Source organism: Phalacrocorax carbo, chromosome 2, assembly GCF_963921805.1.
Source record: "Phalacrocorax carbo chromosome 2, bPhaCar2.1, whole genome shotgun sequence".
Classification (NCBI taxonomy): Eukaryota; Metazoa; Chordata; class Aves; order Suliformes; family Phalacrocoracidae; genus Phalacrocorax; species Phalacrocorax carbo.
Window position 1 is genome coordinate 71,242,591 of NC_087514.1, and position 20,913 is coordinate 71,263,503.

General features: G+C 42.1%; 1 protein-coding gene across 11 annotated transcripts in view; it reads right to left on the minus strand.

Moving 5' to 3' along the window:
* The window catches only part of LOC104050949 (poly(rC)-binding protein 3), a 512,398-nt gene that overhangs the window by 35,141 nt on the left and 456,344 nt on the right, over positions 1 to 20,913 (minus strand). For all 11 annotated transcript variants that reach the window (XM_064443235.1, XM_064443233.1, XM_064443230.1 and 8 more), the window contains 3 exons: positions 16,489 to 16,639; positions 2,139 to 2,162; positions 2,007 to 2,039 (listed from right to left, as the gene is read on the minus strand). In XM_064443235.1, coding sequence (XP_064299305.1) covers positions 2,007 to 2,039; positions 2,139 to 2,162; positions 16,489 to 16,566 — 135 coding nt within the window. In that variant the 5' untranslated portion in view covers positions 16,567 to 16,639. The remainder of the gene's footprint in view (positions 1 to 2,006; positions 2,040 to 2,138; positions 2,163 to 16,488; positions 16,640 to 20,913) is intronic.

Below are 20,913 nucleotides of genomic sequence, written 5' to 3' on the forward strand. Positions count from 1 at the left end.
TCAGAGGTGAGAGAAAATCTGGAGAAAGGAAGACTTCCCTTTCATTGAGGAGGATTGGGTTAGAGATCACCTAGGCAAACTGGATCCTCACAAATCCATGGGCCCTGATAGGATGAACCCACAAGTGCTGAGGGAGCTGGCGGATGCTCTTGCTAAGCCACTCTCTGTAATCTTTGAAAGGTCAGGGAGAACAGGAGAGGTGCCCACAGACTGGAGGAAAGCAAATGTCACTCCAGTCTTCAAAGGGGGCAAGAAGGAGGACCTGGGGAGCAATAGGCCAGTCAGCTTCATCTCCATCCCCAGAAAGGTGATGGAACAGTTCATTCTCGAGGTCATCTCCAGGCACGTAGAGGAAAAGAAGGTTATCAGAAGTAGTCGACATGGATTCACAAAGGGAAGATCATGCTTGACCAACCTGATAGTCTTCTATGATGATGTCACTGCCAGGGTAGATGAAGGGAGAGCAGTGGATGTTGTTTACCTCAACTTCAGCAAAGCTGTTGACACTGTCTCCCATAACATCCTCACGGACGAGCTCAGGAAGCGTGGGTTAGATGAAAGGACAGGGAGGTGGATAGAGACTTGGCTAAACGTTAGAACTCAGAGGCTCATGATCAATGCCACAGGGTCTGGTTGGAGGTCTGTCACTAGCGGTGTTCCCCAGGGGTCTGGGCTGGGTCCAGTACTGTTCAACATATTCATCAATGACCTGGACAAAGAGATAGAGTGTACCCTCAGCAAGTTCGCTGATGATACCAAGCTGGGAGGAGGGGCTGATACACCAGCAGGCTGTGCTGCCATCCAGCGAGACCTGGACAGGCTGGAGAGCTGGGCCCAGGGGAACCTCATGAAATCCAACAAGAGCAAGTGCAGGGTCCTGCACCTGGGGAGGAACAACTGCACGCACCAGTACAGGCTGGGGGCTGACCTGTTGGAAAGCAGCTCTGCTGAGCAGGACCTGGGAGTGCTGGTGGACAGGAGGTTGACCCTGAGCCAACATTGTGCCCTTGTGGCCAAGAAGGCCAACGGTATCCCGGGGTGCATTAAAGGCAGTGTGGCCAGCGGGTCAAGGGAGATTATCATCCCCCTCTACTCCACCCTAGTGAGGCCACATCTGGAGTACTGTGTCCAGTTTTGGGCCACCCAGTTTAAGAAGGGTGTGGAACTGCTTGAGCAAGTCCAGAGGAGAGCTACCAAGATAATCAGGGGGCTGGAGCATCTTCCTTATGAGGAAAGGCTGAAAGACTTGGCTTATTTCAGCCTAGACAAGAGAAGAGTGATGGGGGATCCTATCAATGCTTATAAATATCTAAAGGCAGGGAATCAAGAGGATGGGATCAGACTCTTTTCAGTGGTGCCCAACGACAGGACAAGGGGCAACGGGCACAAGTTGGAACACAGGAAGTTCCACCTAAACATGAGAAGAAACCTCTTTCCTGTGAGGGTGCCAGAGCACTGGAACAGGCTGCCCAGGGAGGTTGTGGAGTCTCCTTCCCTGGAGACATTCAAAACCTGCCTGGACGCGTTCCTGTGCCCCCTGCTCTGGGTTGTCCCTGCTCAAGCAGGGGGTTTAGACAAGATGATCTGCAGAGGTCCCTTCCAACCCCTGCCATTCTGTGATTCTGTGATTCTGCAATGCTTGATTTCAGATTTTGGAAGCTTTCTACCAGGAAGCCAAGCCATGTGCAGGACTGATATTGGTATGCTGAAGAAAGGTACAGTGGTTTTGATGCACAGAATCGTGCTGGCTAAGCTGTTACCTGAGATGAGACAGCAGCAGACATATTGCTACAGGAATGAAAGACTCCAGGCTGCTGAGATGATAAGGAGTTTACATTAACAACAATGTTTAATTTAGGCCAGCACACTTACACACCACCACTTGCAAAGAATGGTGATGTTAAACTAACTGCCCACTTGATGGCAGTATCGGTCTGTACAGGCTGAATTTCCCTGTTCTCGGAACTGGAAAGACAGGCAAGTAAAGACATCAAGGCTTGTCTTACCTCCTCCCTCATCTTCTTAACCGTCTCACCTTTCTGTTAAAGAAACAGAAAAAAAAGTTAGCCTGGGCTGATGAAGTGAACCGATATACAATATTTTGACATAAAAATAAAGAGAGAAAGTAATTTCCTGACCTTTCCGATAATGCTTCCAACCTCCTGAAACAGAAAAAAAAGACACCGTGAATGATACAATTTGCTACAGAGGAGCATTTGCTCTGCTCCTAAGCTATTTCACTACCACTTATTTCAAACCTGCAATGTGAAGCACAGCCACCTTCCATTGTTGCTGTACACAAATATGCCATGTTAGATACAAAAAGGCGGACTGAAAACGCAGCTTTGCAACTTACTGATTGTGCAAGAAAAATACCTTTAACAGAAGCTGATCTTGCGGTTACAGATCAATCCTTCTACTATAAACACAGATTAAACCCCTATCAGGCAATGGAAAGTTCAAAAATAATAGAACAGCATGACCTGCTAGAGAAAATGGGATATAACACAAGCATCAAAATAATTGTTGATCTCTCTGAGGGCAGGTGTTTACCCTCTTTACACCATGTATTAGCTTGAGCTGAATTTCCATGCTAGCGAGTGTTACTGCATAAACACCTGGTGGCCTGTCTTAATCTCCCTATTAAGCACTTACAGAACAATAATTGCTAATCACTTTTTAGGGATTTGGGAGTTGCTACTGGGCTCCCGCAACCTTCCACAAAGAGACGGAAAATACTAAGAAATGCCAGTGTGAACATACAACAGAGGAACAATTTGGTGATTCTGGCAATGTCCCAAGGGTTAAAAATTTGGTGCATAAAACCAACAGGTAGCAAAAATGAAGGTAACAACTCTAAAATTAATAATCTGGACACATTACACAAATCATGCAGGTGTGACATCAGACTGGAAATCATCTGATGGAGAAAAGACCAGCTAAGGGAAAACAAACTCCTCTCCTATACTTAGACTGTGAAATCTACTTCAACAGTTAAAGATTGTCTCACATGGCTGATCTGTCCCAGACATATGATATACAGTTTCTTCTCCCTCCCCCAGTCTAATCCAGCCTGACCTATCCTGAAACACAGCCCAAAGAAATTTAAGAAATTTAAGAAATTGTCCTCCATTGCTCTATCCTGTGATGGACTAATCGTAAAGTGGTAGTGACTTCACCCTGGAGTAGAGGACTACCTGCAGTGACCTTGAGAGAGCTATTTCTCACCAGAATGTTCTTTATAAGCTCATAATATGAAGCTGTTTGTGCTTGCAACTCCTCACATCCTGCTTACAAGATGTAAAGACTTTTCAGTGAGAAGAAGACCTATCTCAGTGAAGAACTCTGGCATAAGGTTCCTTTGTACTCTGCAAGTCTGCAGATAACACCAGACCAGTCAATACACTGCTGGACAAGGCTGCTATTTGGAGTCACCTAGACCAACTGAAGAAATAGGATGAGAGAACCTTCAGGGAGCACAACAAAGTCAAATGAAAAGTCCCATGTCTGGGATGGAACAAGTCCATGCGGCAGGACAACCTGGGCAAAAACTTGCTACATACAAACTGGCTTTGCATAAGAAGTCCTGAGGGTCCCAATGCGCAATCCAACATGAGTACATGAGTGCATCAGCAATGCATCCCTCATCAACCAAACGCTGGGCTGTATTAGCAAGAGTGTAGCCAGCAGATGAGCGCAAATGATTCTCGCCTTCTCCTTGTGTTTATGAGACCGCGCCTGGAGGATTGTGTCCTGATTTGGGCTCCTAGTACAAGACAGACAAGGACACACTGAAGTGAATCCAATGCAGGGCCAACAAGATGGTCAGGGGACTGGAGCACAGAACACATGAGGAGAAGCTGAGAGAAATGCGTTCACCCTTAGGAAGAGAAGGCTTGGGGGGATCTTACTGAGGTATATAATAAAGAAAGCAAGTTGCAACATCAAATTCCTACTCAATATGAGGAAAAGTTTTTTTGCCATGGAGATGGATGGACATTGGAACAGGCACTCAGAGGAGCTGTGGAGTCTCCATCCTTGAAGGTTTCCAAACCCAGCCTAGGCAAGGCCCTGAGCAACCTGCTCCAATGGGATCTGTTTGATTCAGGAGGTCAGACTGGAGACCTTTGGGGATCCCTTCCAACCTCCATGGGTTTGTCAAGGCCTTATACCTATTGAATTCAGTGCCTAACTAGCCACAAAGTTCCTCAACCCAGTGAGGCCCCTTCTCAGGTTTATTTTCAAACTTTACTTTTTCTGTTTCCCATTTCCATTTTTTAATTTCCTTTCTTACTTCTCTTCCACGATGGGATTCTGCTCTCTTGTACATGCTGACCAGAGAACAGATATTGTCCAGACAGGCATTGCAGATCTTCCAGAAGTATCTGCTTTGCAAACTTACAGTTCTACTGGGTGAGGTACAGTAGACCTTTACATGTCACACAGCTGTGCGACTGTTCTTGTTTCCTGTGTCCATCTGGGACGGTGAGACGTCTGTACATCTGCACATACAATGCAAGGAAGCAGCACTGTGAGAAGAGGATTGAACGAAGTGGACTTGCTGCAGTTTTGTGTCTCGTGACCAAATTATCCTGTGTCTCTTACTATGTGGGTTTAGGTCACACCTTTTCCTGTGGCTGAGACAGCCATACCAGCATGCTGTGTAGGCTCTTTAATAAGGTTTAGATTTTTGTTAGGATTGACACAAATTTGGGACACCCATTCCACAAAATTTTTAAGATCTTACTATTTTTTTTTATATTACCATTGTAGCTCTGCCAACCTGCCTGTAACTGTTGAATGGGATTAAACAATACAGGGAATAAAATTCTCAATGATGATAGGCCTTGGGAACCCCTCATGACTAGTAGTTCCTATCTGCCCCCTCAGCACATTCAGCAGTTTTACCTTGAAAATTTTCCATTCTTCTCAGTCTCAGCTTTCAGAAATAATTTATTTTGTAAAACAGAATCCTAGGAGGTAGAAAGACCTTTTGCTATGGGTGAACATATTGTGTTTCAGTTGCTATGGGCAAGCAATCATATTTCAGTCCATGGTATAAATTCAGCTTTGTACATCTGAAGTTTTGTTAGAAGCTGTAGGCCTGGTCTTGAAACTGCAAGGCCCTGCCAGTATACACTTAGTATGAAGTCTGTCCCAATCCATTTGATCATCCTGGGGCTTAATGACAGATACTGTTCTTTCAGAAACATATGGATGGGTCATGGCTAACAAGTACAAAGATATCTTCCCTGGAAAGAGGAAAAAATACTTTTGCTTTGGAAACAGAAAAGCAATATACTGTTCGTAGCCCTAGTAAAAAGGATGGTCCATTTCAAACTGGGATTATTTAAACAAGCAGACTAGAGCATAAAATATTAGGATTCTCAAGATACTTATTCCACTGAAGTCTGTGGGAGTTTTGTTATTGATTTCAGGGAATAGAAATTCCACTTGACTGATCATCAACTTGTTGTTACCAAAGAGTACAAGCTGCCAAAGAACTGAGTGAATGAACAGTGTCAATCCCACTGAGAAAAAGTATTTAAATGAGACTGTTCCTTGGAACATGCTAGCAAATATCACTGTAATGCTATAGAGTACTTAAAACCTCCCCCTCCTCAAAGGGTGAATTTAAAGCTTATTCTATAAAGAGGCAGTTTCAAAACATCCAAGCAAAAGCCACCTCTTCCCCTGCACCGGGAGCTGGGATTCTGCTAGGAAATGTGAGGGAAGGACGCAGGGGGAGCAAGAAACATTAATTTTACATGGATATTCCTAAATTTTCCAGATTTTTTGATCCATACAAATCACTAAAAAAAAATCTAGAATGGTTCTAAACAGGTCACTTCAGACTTTTTTTGAGCCTTAGCTGTTTCTAGGAAAGCTCCTGTAAGTATTGGTGACAACAGACTATGTCTTTAGTTATGATAAGAAAACTACGTCAGCCACAGATTACATCAGAAGATTCCTTACACCTCATTCTCCAAACTACCAATGCTACTTCATCAAACCTTTAATGTTTCTTTGTACAGTCCAATATTTGTTTCATATAGATTCCCATATCACCCTAAATTATGTTTAGTGCTTACTGACATACCTAACATCATTTTTATGACATTCAAGTTTCATCAATATTTCTAGCCAAGGTTACTTTGAGGGATTTTTCTTCTTCAGAACATGTTTCTAAATCTGCCAGACACCAAACTGTGCTGTAGTTAACTACATAAGACTGAAGGGATGGGACATCTGTCACCTCCATCAGTTCATTAGAAGTTGGGAGTCTAGTGTAAGCCATCCATCCCTCCACTGCAGTCCAGGGAGAGAGATAATGGAGGACGTTTTGTCCTAAAAGAGGAGGGAAGAAGTGTACTCCTGAGGATTCCGTCTCTCTCCATGTGCAGCAGAAGCAGCCTAGACTGACACTGACATACCTGAAGTTTGGTGAGAGGAATCCTACAATTGGTGTCAAATTCAGACTCAGTGCAGGTCAGACAGGAGGCTGACTTAGCTGTCCTAGCAAATAATTGCCTACTTGAATATACTAATAACTCCTGAAGTATTTGCTGTTTTCCCATGCTGAAGAATACGAGCTAACGGTAAGTATTTATGATCAGTTTCAGACTGATTTATTGACTAACCCTCTGCACATAAACACAGCGGGAAAATAAGTTATATGATAACAATTACTAGGTTTCATATAATCACATTTCAACAGCTGACTGAAAGGCAGTGCACAAAAAAAAAAAAGGTTATAAATGGGGGAACTAAAGCTCAGAGGGAGAAAGACAGGTCCAAGGCAACCCGGCAGACCAATGCCATAGCTAAAAGTACTACCCATACTCCTTGGCCTCAGCGTATAAACATCCACTTGCCAGAAGCAGATATGCCACAGCAACCGTGCTGGATCAATGGGAGGCACCAAAGAGATAGATATGAACATTCCTTTGAGAAACGACAGCAATTTGGGGTACCTATCATGAGATTCATCAAAGAGCCCCGAGTTTCAGATTGTGCAGAGTACCCAGCCCAGGTAACGCCTTCGAAAGGGCATATCTCCAGGTGGCAGCATCCCAAGCAGGACAGTCTCATGCTTGGCCTCCAACAGTGCCACTTTGGAAAACCCCAGGAAATTTGAAATGTACATGCTCATTTCAAATAGCCTGAGAAGAATTCTTTAGCTTGGGGGGAGGGCAGGCTGAGTTGATTTATGCCTATGATTCTCTTCAGTACGCTGTTTCTGATAAAACAGATAAAACAGCAAGAGGTGAACCTCACCAACAAGCACTGGAAGACTGCTCAGTATCGATAAAGTATATTGCTAGCCACCCACCTAGTTGCAGATAACTTCAGGAAAGGCAATGGTAAAAATGGGATGCTTGCTTTCATGCTGAAACGTGGCATATAATATTATTAGTACATCTTATTCACATGAATGGGGTGAGTTTTACTCTTAATGAATACTTGGGGAGAAGTGGGCCCATCACAAAGCAGAAAGCTATTTCTGCAGTTTTTGCATCATCTGAGGGCAAGGCAGCACCAGCAGAACAAAAGGTGGCAGCAGGGATGTCGATGAGTAAGGCTTTTGCAGGGCTCTTCATGGTGCGAATGACTAAACAAACATATAAAATAGGCTGTAGGAGAAAGCTATTTCCTAATCAATTATCTGGGGTGCCTTTTGAATAGAAAGAGAAATAAATTATTCACATTAAGAAAACAAGAGGCTTAACAAATGGTAACAAGCCTTGGTATAAAGATTAACCTTTGATGTGTAAATGTAATATGTGAAATTCCATAATTTTTCTAAGTGTGAGGCTAGTTTACTAAATACTGTGGCCCAAGAAATCAAAACAAAACAGCTAGCTATTCCAAGACTATCTAAAAGCACAGGTCTTGCTCTATTACCATGGGGCATGCAGCTTCTATTATCAGCACTACAGGGCGAATGGAACACTAACCTCACAGGAGCCCTGAAAGAAAGCCATGTCTAGAAGGAAAATACGTTTAAGAAATAACATAAGAATATATACTTTAACTCCAAAGCATCTGATAAAGCAGAGCATCCTAAAGCCTGCAATTAATTCAGGCAATGTTTTGATTGCATACATCTACCTGCCTTCTATGAGCAAGGAAAAGGTAGAACCAGTAGGAATGGACTCTACAAACAAAAAAGCCCACTAGAAAAGCATTGAAAGCAAAGAAAAAGTGTTCCACAGTGGGAAAGCACATCCATCATGAGGCAAGGAGGGATTGCGGCAACAGTGACCAGCATTTGCACTGAGAGTTTTCTAGACCAGCACCAGCTGTCTTTCTTCCGTCCATAAAGAGGCATAACATAACCCAACTCTCTCTTCGCCTTGTTCTGAGGATAGAAGTGCCAATGCTTGTTTCAGTTCATTAAGATGCTTGCATGGAAGACCCCAGGAACATGTTCCATGAAGATGTTCTGAACAATGTGTTTGTATGAAGCGTGGGGGGCATCAGCATTTTTCAAAGGCCGGAAAAAAAGTCTTATTTTTGGAAAAGATGATGCAACATGTCTACCTCAGGGAACAAACGGCTGCCTCAGATAAACTGAGAGTCTGATTTATGTTCTGGGATTATGTGGGATTAGCATCACTGACACGTAAGATCTCATGGTCCTAGGTGATGCTTTAGTAGTCACTGTCTGATGCTAACAGCCCTGTTAGTAAGACACTGCCATTCAAGGCCTTACTGAGACAGATATCATGCTAACAGATGTGGTAGTATATGAGGAAACCTTCAAATTATGTTATTTCTGATGGAGGTGCCAGTGTTATGAATCTTCTGCAGGTCCATCTACCATTTTTTTGGCCAGCTGTGCCAATGCGCATTTCTCATTTGCTTTGTAATAGCAGATGGGTAAGCAATTTACATTCAATTCCACACCAAACCTTCCAGCTTTCCCCCCAAAAAACAAACCCCAAACCCAGTTCTGTCCCTCCACTTGTCCCTCCACCTGTTATGCTGAATCAGCAGCACTGAGTAGGGTGTGTGCCTTCTGCAATCTCCGTTCATTACAGCCGTGGACTAATGAGGAGATTCTGTTTGACAGAAGTGGGAAAATTTGGCTATGGATATTGATTTTGGGGACATAGAGTACCCAGGGGCTGGGGGAAAACACTCCTGCCTTTTCTGTTGATTTTTTAGGCTAGTGAGAAACTCTCATCTGTTACTACAAACACACTAAGAGGAGATCCATCTTGTGTTGTGTATTTGCACACAGAGTTTTGTTCCATGAGTAGAGCTCTTAGGTACCACAGCAATGCAAACAAACAAAACAAGACCTATAATAGCAATAGGCAGGACAGTCAATCCTCATAATACCCTGACAGCGTTCATGGAAACTAGAAAGAACAGAACAAACATTAGCTTGGTTGGCATTTTACAGCTTGGATTAAGTTACTGAAAAGGTGATTCTTAAAGCTACTTTGTTGTATGCTATATTTTAATAAGTAAAAAAACAAAAGAAAAAAATGGGGAAGGAGAAGGCTATTACCTTCAAAATGGGGAAAAATTATTTCTGTGCTTGCTTTACAATCTTTCAGGGAGCAATTAAGCAGGCACAAAAAAAGTGGCCACTAAAAGAAATCCCTGATGCCAAAACTATATTACTATACTGATGAAAACAGCTATTTTCTCCATGGTTTTATTCTGTCTATATCTGAGCTGTTAAGTGTGAGCAATCACCTCAATGAGTCTAAATTTTTTTCTTTTTCTTGTAAAAAATTCTATATAGAACATTATAAAACAATCACCAACATGTCTGAAAGTCACCACTGAAGCTGGATGCAAGTCTGCTGTAACCAGTCCTTCCAGTGCCACGAGGCACTCACTGATCCTGCTGAAACCATTGGGAGATCGAGTTCCTCAGGGCATCTAAAATTAAGCTGTAAGTACTGATAGTTTAGTGCCTAAAAATCAAAGCACTCATTGGGTTTTGTTCAAACCTGAACATTTGACTGCAGGTACGTTTTTCTAGTTCACTACTGCTGAAACTATGAGAAACATATCATTGAGCAAATGGTATCAGGGAAGGAAAAGCTCTGCTCAGTCATCATATCTTTCCTCCATCAGTGCAGATTATACATTCTACATAGCACATGTGCTGCTCTTCCCCAAACACGTTTAAAATCTGCTTAGGAGACTTCCAGAACCTCATAAAAATCCCAATATCAGGAATTTCTCTCAGGATTCCCTTATTAGGATTTATTTTCAAAAATATTTTAAAACCCATTATTTCCAGCCACAAGCACTTGTATCATTCAAAATAACGACACTCCATTACACTCGTATTTATTCTCTCCAGGTATTTATGAGAATGTCTGAAGAAAGCTAGACACAGTCTCCTTAGCCTCCTAAAACTTTGTTATTTTTCTGTGAATTCCCCCTCTGCTCAGTCTTCAACATCACTCACACAGGTGGTGCCTGCTGCTGAGCACAGAACCGCAGGTGTGATTTTGCCAGAAGAACAGTAAGGTAATTACCGTCTCTTTGCCCCACGATGCACCAATGGTATACATCCAAAATTGCATATGCTTTTGCTGCAATACGTTTTCTCTCCAACCCAGCATATCCCAAATGTGCCACTCTCTAGACACTGCCACATCTGATGCCTTTCAGCCTTTTATGCTTTCCAGATTTCATTCTCTCACGGAACATGTATCTTCTAAATTACCTTCTCCAGTTATTTGCCTCAACTGTCCAATTTACACCTCTCAGTATTTGGCAAGAGTCCTACTTCCCTGTCAGCTTTCCCTTCCCTCCTTCATTCTACCTGTAAATTATTTCCTTCTTCTTAACCATCTGACTATGAATCTATTTTGTTTTCTGTTTCTGAACTCCTTCCCCTTTCTCTAAAAGACTCCTCGTACTCAATATTTAATATATTCTACTTCCGTTTCTTGCAGACTTCACTGCACCTAATATGGTTTCAGCGATGCACACCTTCACACAGTGCATTTGGAAATGATGCATTTTCCCTTCTGCGGGTTTGTACTGGAGGGAGGAAGCAGAGCCTCCTGTGCCACCACTATAAGATGGAGACCAAAGTGGCTTTGTGACCCTGCTGCCCTTGCCATGCTGGCACATATGAACACTGTCTCCTGTTCCACCTCACGGACCCAACTTTTAAATCTCTCTTAAGCTGCTTTCCTGAAATTTAACATCTTTTTACCTGCACAGTCTCTGTACCATCCATATTTAAAATTAACCTTTAGTGGTGAGTCTCTAGGGTCTTAATCAGCCTGTGTACGCTGGCAGTGTACAAATCCAAACCAGTCCAAAATTACGTAATCATTACCCAGTATAGTCAAAGTAGGTGCTTTTGCAAGAGTTATTTCTTTCTGGGCATGAACTGACCAAAACTAGAACAAGAGCACTGCAAATGTCAAGTGCTAAGGTTTGTTGGCAGAGATGTGTGGGCAAGGCTATGATTTTCTACTACCTTCCAACCTCATTACCTGCAGCAGTAAGCAAAAAAACCCAAAAAACCACCAGCTGCAAGTCATGGGAATAAAAAAATTCAGCAAAAGGTGAGCAAGGAATGATAAAAAAGAAACATTGAGCTCCATCAAAAACCCTAAAACATGCGGACAACCAACAGAAGTTTGATTTTGACAAAAACTGAAAAAGTCAGAAAAAGTGAAAGGCATATTTCTTTTGGAGCCTAAGCTCTGCCTCTCCTTACAGAGGGTTCTGATAGCCGGGAACTGTTTACCCACGAGCGCACACACACTCAATTTGTGTTCCATAAGTCCTTCAAAAGTGTTGATCTGACCTGGGTAAATACTGCCATTTTTGCCTTTGCTGGAAGCAGAAATCCTGCAATCACTGCAATATTCCAATCCTGCCTAGAAACTTTACTTTTAAAGCAGACAAAGGTAATACAATATCTTTACCCATTCTATCTCTGCCCTGTGCAGTGACTTTACTTATTTTACTTCAAGAAACAGCAGGGATTAGATGGAAAATACAGAAGTAGGGCAATGCAAACAGCCCAAGCCTGTATTCCCTGTTCTTCTCTACTGAAATGCATGAAATAGCTTTATGCCTTAATGTGGTTCATCTTTCTCATTAATAAAAGATGAAAATGCATCTCTGCATTATTTAATATACTCTATATATCCAACTCTTGCACATGCTTCAAAATACTCGTCAGTTACTGCCCTCTCCAGAGCAACATTCAGGTAACCCACTCAAAAAGGTCCTGGGCAGCAGAGGCTGCAGGGCCCTGGCAGCTTTATCGGATATATTAATTTATGTCTAACATCAACCATATGAAGTTTAACAAGGGCTAGTGCTGGATTTTGCACCTGGGACACAACCCCCCTGGATTTACCTACAGACTGGAGAACGAGAGGCTGGAGAGCAGCCCTGCGGGGAGGGACCTGGGGGTTCTGGTTGATGACAAGCTGAACGTGAGCCAACAGTGTGCCCTGGCAGCCGAGAGGGCCAACCGTGCCCTGGGGTGCATCAAGCCCTGCATTGCAGCCGGTCGAGGCAGGGGATTGTCCCGCTCTGCTCTGCGCTGGTGCGGCCTCACCTCGAGTGCTGTGGGCAGTGTTGGGCGCCACAGTACATTAAGGATGTAAAGCTACTAGAGAGTGTCCAGAGAAGGGCCATGAAGTTGGTGAAGGGTTTAGAGGGGAAACTATGAGGAGCAGCTAAAGTCACGGGGTTTGTTCAGCCTGGAGAAGAGGAGGCTGAGGGGAGACCTCATCGTGGTCTTCAGCTTCCTCACAAGGGGAGGAGGAGGGGCAGGCTCTGATCTCTTCCCTCTGGTGACCAGTGACAGGACCCGAGGGAACGGCAGGAAGATGTGCCAGGGGAGGTTTAGGCTGGATATTAGGAAAAGGGTCTTCCCCCAGAGGGTGGGGGAGCACTGGAACAGGCTCCCAGGGAGGCAGTCACGGCACCAAGCCTGACATTATTCAAGAAGCATTTGGACAATACCCTCAGAGGCATGGTGTGAATTTAGGGTTGTCCTGTGCAGGGACAGGAGTTGGACTTGATGATCCTTGTGGGTCCCTTCCAACTCAGGACATTTTATGATTCTATGATTCAAACTTATCCTTAAAAACCTTCACTGATGGATGCTATGAAATTCCCAGGCAGCCTCCTCCCCTCCTCACACATCCAGCATAAGAAATATTCCCTAATTTTGCTTTTAAAACTCCCTGTAAACAGAGACACTTCCTTCTCTGTGGATGTGAAGAATATCTGACCACTGCCCTTGTAGTGTACTTCCTAACACCTGCCCTCTAATTCATTGCAAGGAAGTATGAGAAATACTTTGTATTGCTCCTGGTTTCTCTTCAGGGCTGTCATACTTGCATAACTTTTTTATGATGTAACGTGGTCCAAGATTAAAATTAGGCCTTTCATCTTACACCATCACCCTCTGAAGTCCTGGCTCAGGAGGACACCTTTCATATCAGACCCTAGAAATTTTACCCTAAGGTTAACCTTTTATACCTTGCAGGGACTAGCTTTCTGCTGGGCCCACACGATATTTTTTGCTGCTTCCACAGAAAAAAATATTGTTGCCCTCCCTTAACATCACATTTTCTTCCCTGAAAAAATTACGGCTGTGCCTTGCCTTGTTGCCAGGCAGCTGCTCCCAAGCCTTGCTACTCTGTGGAGGAGTGGTTTTGCTGGTCCTCCAAGTGGCCGTCCCAACCTCTTTGGTAGGAGGCTACAAAAGCCCTGCAGGAGGTCAGCTGAACCTGCAGCCATTCCTCTCTCCAAAGCAAGACACGGCAAAGCAGGTGATTAGAGGTGTCCTACCTGTGAGGTAGCACCTACTGGTGCTGGGTTCTCGTGGAGCTCAGGACTGTTACCATCTGTTTTCCTTTCACCAGACACAAATATTGCCTTTGATTTTTGCTACTTACTTTGTTTGTTGTTGTTAAAGATGTGTTTTTATTCCCTACCCTCTCACACAGGTCTGTCCATTCACAGAAATCCTGATTTTTCTGTCAGCAGGTACAGAATTTAGCTTAATTGCGTAATTAAGATGTCCATCCTTGACTTAAAGCCCCTATATAAATCACATGAAAAGTAAACACCAAAAATTTCCTGTCTGCAGGATGTACAGCTGAGATAACTAAGCATAGTAGCACAAGCTATGGACATTCCATCAAAATGAATGCAAATATCACAAAGCACATAGACCTTCCCTGTGCAAAGTTACGCTGGTAATAGAGGTTTAGAGACAGAATTAAGGTTAGTGGGATAGACACCTGTATTTCCATGAAACACACTAATAAATAAATAACTTTAAAATTATCTTAATTTAAAATTATCTAACGGAATCCAGTTTGCTACTGTTATTTTTAAAAACCTTTTCATTCCCCTCTTCTCTTTCAAGTTATGACCAGTTATTTACAGCCCAAGCTCTGCTTCAGTTAATTGTTTTGTCTAAAAGTACTAATTACAAATCAGCAATTTCCACCAATGTCATTACCACAACAAATCTTAAGGAAGAGCCTAGAAACATGTTTCTTCTTCTTTTTCAGAGGCGCATACAGCTTTCAGAGTGACCTTCTCACACTGAGTTCATATTGACTCAGACGTCCTTCACTCCTCTAAATTAGCATTTCTAAATCACAGAAATTACATCAAAGAAACCGTAAGGGTCTGACTTTTATCACCAAAATAAATTCTGATTTAATGTACTCTTTGCAATACTTAGGCACAATAGGATACATGATTAGAGCATAGTGGAGTTAACAGTATACCCATCGTGCCTTGTTAACTGAGGATGCATGGTACACTCCCACTTAAAATTTGAACCTTGTAGCTTTTATGGGTTTAATTTAGACCCTTGGGGCTACATATGTGTGGAAGATCGGACACATAACATCCATTACTGTTAAAAGTGGCTCCACACACAATCATTCATGTTTAACACTGAAAATTAGCTTTTTCTAGTTTCTTCTCTGATTCCTGTATCTTTTGTTTCAAAAAACCCTAGCCCACAGTTTAACTAAAATGTCCTGAAAATGACAAATGTTTGATTTTTGCTTTAATGGCCTCACTCTGAAAGAAGGAGAGCAAAAGCACATCTAAGCACATGGGAATTTGACTGAAACCAGAAAGGCTACTTATACCCACCAGGATAAGGGTGTGTTCAAATGCTTTTCTGGACTGGGACCAGAATCCAGTAGAATCAATGCCTAAGACCTAATTTTGAGTGCAGACATGCGCACAGATTTTAGGTGGGTTTGGTAAGAGAGACTGTTATTAAATTTGTTTGACAGATCTCTATATAAGATGCAGATTTTGCACACCAGATGCCTGCCTGAAGCTGAATATTTCAGGGGGAGAAATCAAACAAAATGGTTGGGTCTTTTCTGAGAAAATACATAATTTGATCTGACATAACCTAACTTCTGAGTTTTTTAATTTGCAAGCTTAAACTGTACCTCCTCATACTTCTTGGCAGCTCCATAAGTAAAATACAGAGGGAGATACCTTAGTCTCTTATTTGTGCCATAGGTATGCCATATGTATGTTCATGCCATAGGTTGAAAGCATGCACTGTTTTAAAATGTAAGTGTATTTTTAGTTATTAGATTAAATTCTAGGAGTAAAAATACTTTTTAGATTTAGATATACAAGTTTGATCTCAAAAAAAAATATTTTTTTTCACTGTCCTGTGTTAAGAAGGAGCCAAAACCATCTTCGTTCATTCATTAGGCCTAAAAATGCCTGGTGTTGCCTGATGCAAATAAGACAAACAAACCTATGAAATGTCTTTTTTAATTAAAAGCCCATTTTGTGATGTGGCAACGTGAAATAAACAGCTATCAGACTGTTAAGTCTGACAATACTGAATTGGCTCTTTGTCTATGGCACAGATTTCACACTTATCTGCATGCTTAAAGAGCTGCGCTGGACAGAAACTAAATGACAGTCATCCTTCCAAAACAAACCCGCAGGGGACCTGGACGAATGCTTGGTATATCAGGGGGTTTGCTCTAATAAGATGCTACATCAGAATAAAGAAGAACTATCCCATTTGCATTCAACAGAAACAGACATTCTGTGTCTAATTCTGCGGCAATCGTTTCACACAAGTCAATGTTCTGGTATCTTAGAAAAAACCCTGCAAAATCCAGCAAATGATAAGAAAGGCGAGCCATATGCTGGTCAGCCTTATGCAAGGGTCTGTCTAATTTGGCTAACTATCAAGGAAATAACTTTTTTTTTTGCCACTGGATCTGCTCAGAATGGATTCGGTACAGGCAGGGTTTGTTCCAATGAACTCAGGCTGCAGTGCAAACTTAAGTATGATGCCTTGAAAAGCAGGGGGTGATTTTTCGGTCATGGCAATGGTGCTTTTGACTCAAGTCAGAGGAGGAGGAGCAGACCCTCTGTCAATGCCACTGTCAGGCTCTGATGGTAACCGCACACGCTTGTTCAATACACAGGCAACTGCTGTGGCAACAGTAAATGCTTCACCTTGCCATGCATGAGAAGGCGTATGGTAAGCGTGACATTGAGACCTCCTTCAGTCACTTTTGTGTCCTTCGTGTTCATCCTGGCCTTGTATCTTCAATACTTGAAAGCAGCTTCGTTTTTTTCTTTTTTTTTCTCTATTCACTTAATCAACCTATGAAGACAGAAAGAGAGAAAAAGTACCATTGAGAGGCTGAAGCTACTCTGAACTGAGAATATCATGTTGTACAAACCAATTAACATTCCTCCCTCTGATTTTCTGGACTACAGTTTAGTGCTGAAAAGGCTCCTTTGATTATTATCCCTCCCCAACTAACTCTTTAGCCCTTCACCAATTACAAGATAAACTCCCTTTTGTAACAGTAAAAATTCTTTTAACTTCCTGTATTTCAAAGCTGAAAAGTACAGAGCACAACAGAGTGAAATGCAATGTTTTCTTCTGAACGGCATCTTCTCTCTGTATATGCAATGTGTGTATATATGTGTGTATATGCAATATATATCTGCACGTGCATGGTGCTGTTTTAATTTCTCTGCCTGTCACTACCTCTTTCTCTTTTTTTTTTCTTTTTGGTCTTGCAGAAGAGATATTTTTGTTTTCTCTCCAGCTTGAGAGGAATTAATTCTGAGCCTAAACACTGATCCCTGCCAGCAACGGTGGATGACACATTATCAAAGACATCTGAGTAACTAAGAGCCACTTGCTGCTGTAAATCTGGGCACTGTCTGACTTTGTCTCTGTCTACCAGGCCCAGAGGTGCCTCAGTCCCTCAAAGGCCAAAGCTGAGCTTTAGCCCTAAGTAGAAAGAAGATTTTTCTTAATTCCTAATGACAAATTGCAGATTTTCAGTCATTTACGAAGCCATAAATATCCTAAAATGTTAATGAAAGCTGCAAGGGCCGGCTTTGAAGGGATAAACAAGATGCATTATGAATTTATTAATGCAAGGACATTTATCAGAACAAAAAAAAAAATGAGGGCAGGAAGGAATATTACCGAAGGCAGGCAAATTCCATGGTAGAAAAGGCTTAGAGACCCCTTATTTGTTTTTGTCCATTTCAGGCCTGTCTTATAGAGCATAAAACCCTTAAACAGAAATCATGCCCCTCAGAAACCATTTTTTATTAATCACAACCCTATTAGCTTTGCATCTTGGAGCTTCCTAAAAATTTGGCTAGCTTGAGTGCTGGCTAATGAGCATCCCTAGGGACAACCATTTTGCGCCTCAGAGCATACAGCAGTGTCTCACCAGGGTGGCAGGTTATTGTCCCCTTGTGCACACTGCTCAGGCATGGGACCAAACTACTGGAGGGACCTACAAGATCATTCCCCTGAAAACACTGCAGGTAACATCACACAGATTGTTTCAGTAACTGATTAAGCTCCATCTTAAGAGCCACTAAGCACTAACACACTAGACCAAAGTAAAGGCCATCTTATAGAGCATGTTATGTGAGAGAGAAGTCAACCGCAATGCTTAAAGAAAGAGCACAAGAAACACATACGGAGCCATCCCATGGAGTCAGCGATTCAGGGTCTTCTGGGAGGCTGCATCCAGACCATAGCCATTGGTGGACCACTCCTCCATGAATTTGTCTAATCCCTTCTTGAATCAATACATGTGGTCTCCAAAAGTTCTGGTCTCACAGATTAATTACTAGTGTGGGAAAAGAGTGTTCTGCTTTATCTGGCTTAAATCTGCTGTCATTTCCCTTTATTACACATGTTGCCCTCTGCATGTTGTCTGAAGACCATCCCAGAAAGTCACTCCTCTGATGGCTGATGCTTCTTGCTTCAGCCTGAGCCTGCAAGTGGCCAAGCCACTCCTGTTGTTTTTGCTGCTGCGTATTTAAGACCTTCCATGGACAAAATTTAGTGATGCAGGTACAGCTATGTTTCTAATGAAATGTATTCCCGTGTGGGGAAAAAAATCCCATACAAGATACAGTTTTACAGCTGCCATGGCCTTTTACTGCTGTGATGTTACAGCAGTATGCTCACTTTGGGAAAAATTTTGGAGGAAAGCCTTTTCCCAGAAAACAAAACAACCCCCACCCAAGCCTGACCTTTTCCAGATAAAACCTGAAAAAAAAATCTGTATTTTTAGCTAACACCTTTTGGGTTCTTTTTAAAAACAGAGGTTAAAAATGAAATTCCACCATAAATATTGTTAAAAATATCACTACCATCTAATTTTTTTGAAGGATTTTATCTCTGCCCCTCCTCCCAACAAGCTCAAACTCTGGCACCTGATACTGAGAAGCAGAACAGATGTCTGGGGGAGGGCTGAGAGCGTATGTGCCTACAAGGAGTTAGGCAGCTGTGTGAGATACAAAGGGAATAAATTGAAAAAGGCAACCTCACATGATAAAGAAAAATATGTGAAACCTATACATATACTATGAAGAAAGAAGAGTTTTTACTATGCCGGGTCATTTACAACCACCCCAGTTGTCCTGAGTGTCTAAGTATTCTGGTAAAACATATACAGATTTATAAAGTAAACCTACAGGACTGTTAATTTTCTGGGTATTTCAGTTTGAAAGAAAGATTAAAATAAAATGCATTGTTGTATTATATAACTAATTAAAGCAAATTTTTCCACAGATATCATTGCAAACATGGTCTAGATGTATGGAGATGTCAGATCATGGCACAAGGAAGAGAATGGTTTCCTCTACAAAGCCTCCTACCAGTCAGCAATACATCCATGTATTTATAAACCTACTGCTGTAATATATGAGCATATCATGAATATTTAATCAGTAAAATAATTTCCCTCTCCTTTGCAAAATCAGCATGTTGAACAATTTACTATGTCCCTGGCTTGTGTGTGCCTCTGTGTGTGAGCAAACAGAAGGCTAAATACATAAGGCTTCCCTTTCTCAAGTTCTGTGTGACAAGGCCCCATGGATCGTCTGGGGGCTGGGAGAGTTGAGTCTCCAACTATGAAAAAGTCAATCTGTCACACTTTTCCTGATGCCAGAAGAAAGTCAGGGGACTCCACAGGTGAGCAGAGAGTATTGTGCAGGTAGCTACAGTCAATGGCATGGCTGAGTGTTAAGAGTGGATACGTAACCTTATGCAAATGTTTTTATCTCTAAGTATGCGTTTCTATACATTTTCAATATTAGCTATCCCAAGCTGGCATAAAATGGGATGTCCTAAATGCTCACTATTCTCTACATAAGAACCGTCAATTTTCTAACAAGGCTTTTCTGTAATTGTTGGTAGATTAAGCAATTAGAATAACAAGCAGCTAAGCCACATGTTCATGAGGCTACTACAAAGAACAACACAGTTCCTCAAGGATTTCACTGAATTAATAAAAGCTACAAGATGAACTATACAGCCAAAGGGCAGTGACACAACCCCACCCCCACCCACCACATGGAGGTTAGGAATCCACATGGCCAAGGGGGTAGTGTGACATGGCTGCCTACAGCTTGAGACGTGAAAAGTCAATCTCATGACCCCCTTTCTTCCTACCCCTCCAGCCTACTAATCTCTTCCCAAGAAAATAAGCAGACCATTGCAGAAAATATGGCTGCACAATGCTAAAAAAGAAAAAAAAATATTTTAAATCTCTAGGGTGACTACTTCAGGCATGCAGGAAAAGAAAGCCTTTGACTCCACAGCAGGCAGGGATGCCAAAGATGAATAAAATCAACATAGTACCAAGGTAGACATCAGGCAATTGATCTCTGAGTTTAAAGCCACAATAAATTATTTGACACTCGTGAATCTGCCAAGAAAGCTTCTCATCTGGAAGATCCAGAGGAAAGAGAGGGAAGAGGGAGAGGGTGTGTACAGGGTGAGATGGGACAGAGCTGCACAGTAACAGAGGTGTGCTGGAAAGGAAAGAGATGCAGAGAGGAGAGCAGCATAGAATCATAGAATCACTAAGGTTGGAAAAGACCCTTAAAGAAGAAAGACAGGGAGAAAGAGAGAGATGACACTTCAGATGGCTGATACAGAAAATAATGTGAGAAGACTCAATGTAGAAGTAAGAACTGCCTGAAAATTTTCAAGGAGGAAGCCTGCTCTGGTATGTGAAAACTTGATCATATGGTTGTTAAATCTGAACCTGTCAGAAGAGATGAAACTGGTCAGAGCACTCAGCACAGCATTCCCTGTGCTCGAGCCTCAAAAGGGACTCTTGAACCTAATTATGGTGCTGCATCACCATCAACAGAAAGATGTAATTATGAAGAAAGCAAGGAAGAATCTACAGAAAAAATTAAAAAGAACAAATTTCAGTTATTCCACTGAAAGAAAAAAGAATTACAACAAAGAAAAAAGAATGGGGGAAATTATAGTTACATGCAGCAGAAGCCATGTCTAATTTAAATGAGGACACTTAAACTCAGTCACCTAGAACCCATGAATCTGTAGGTTTAGAAAAAGAAAACTCCAATAAGGGAAAC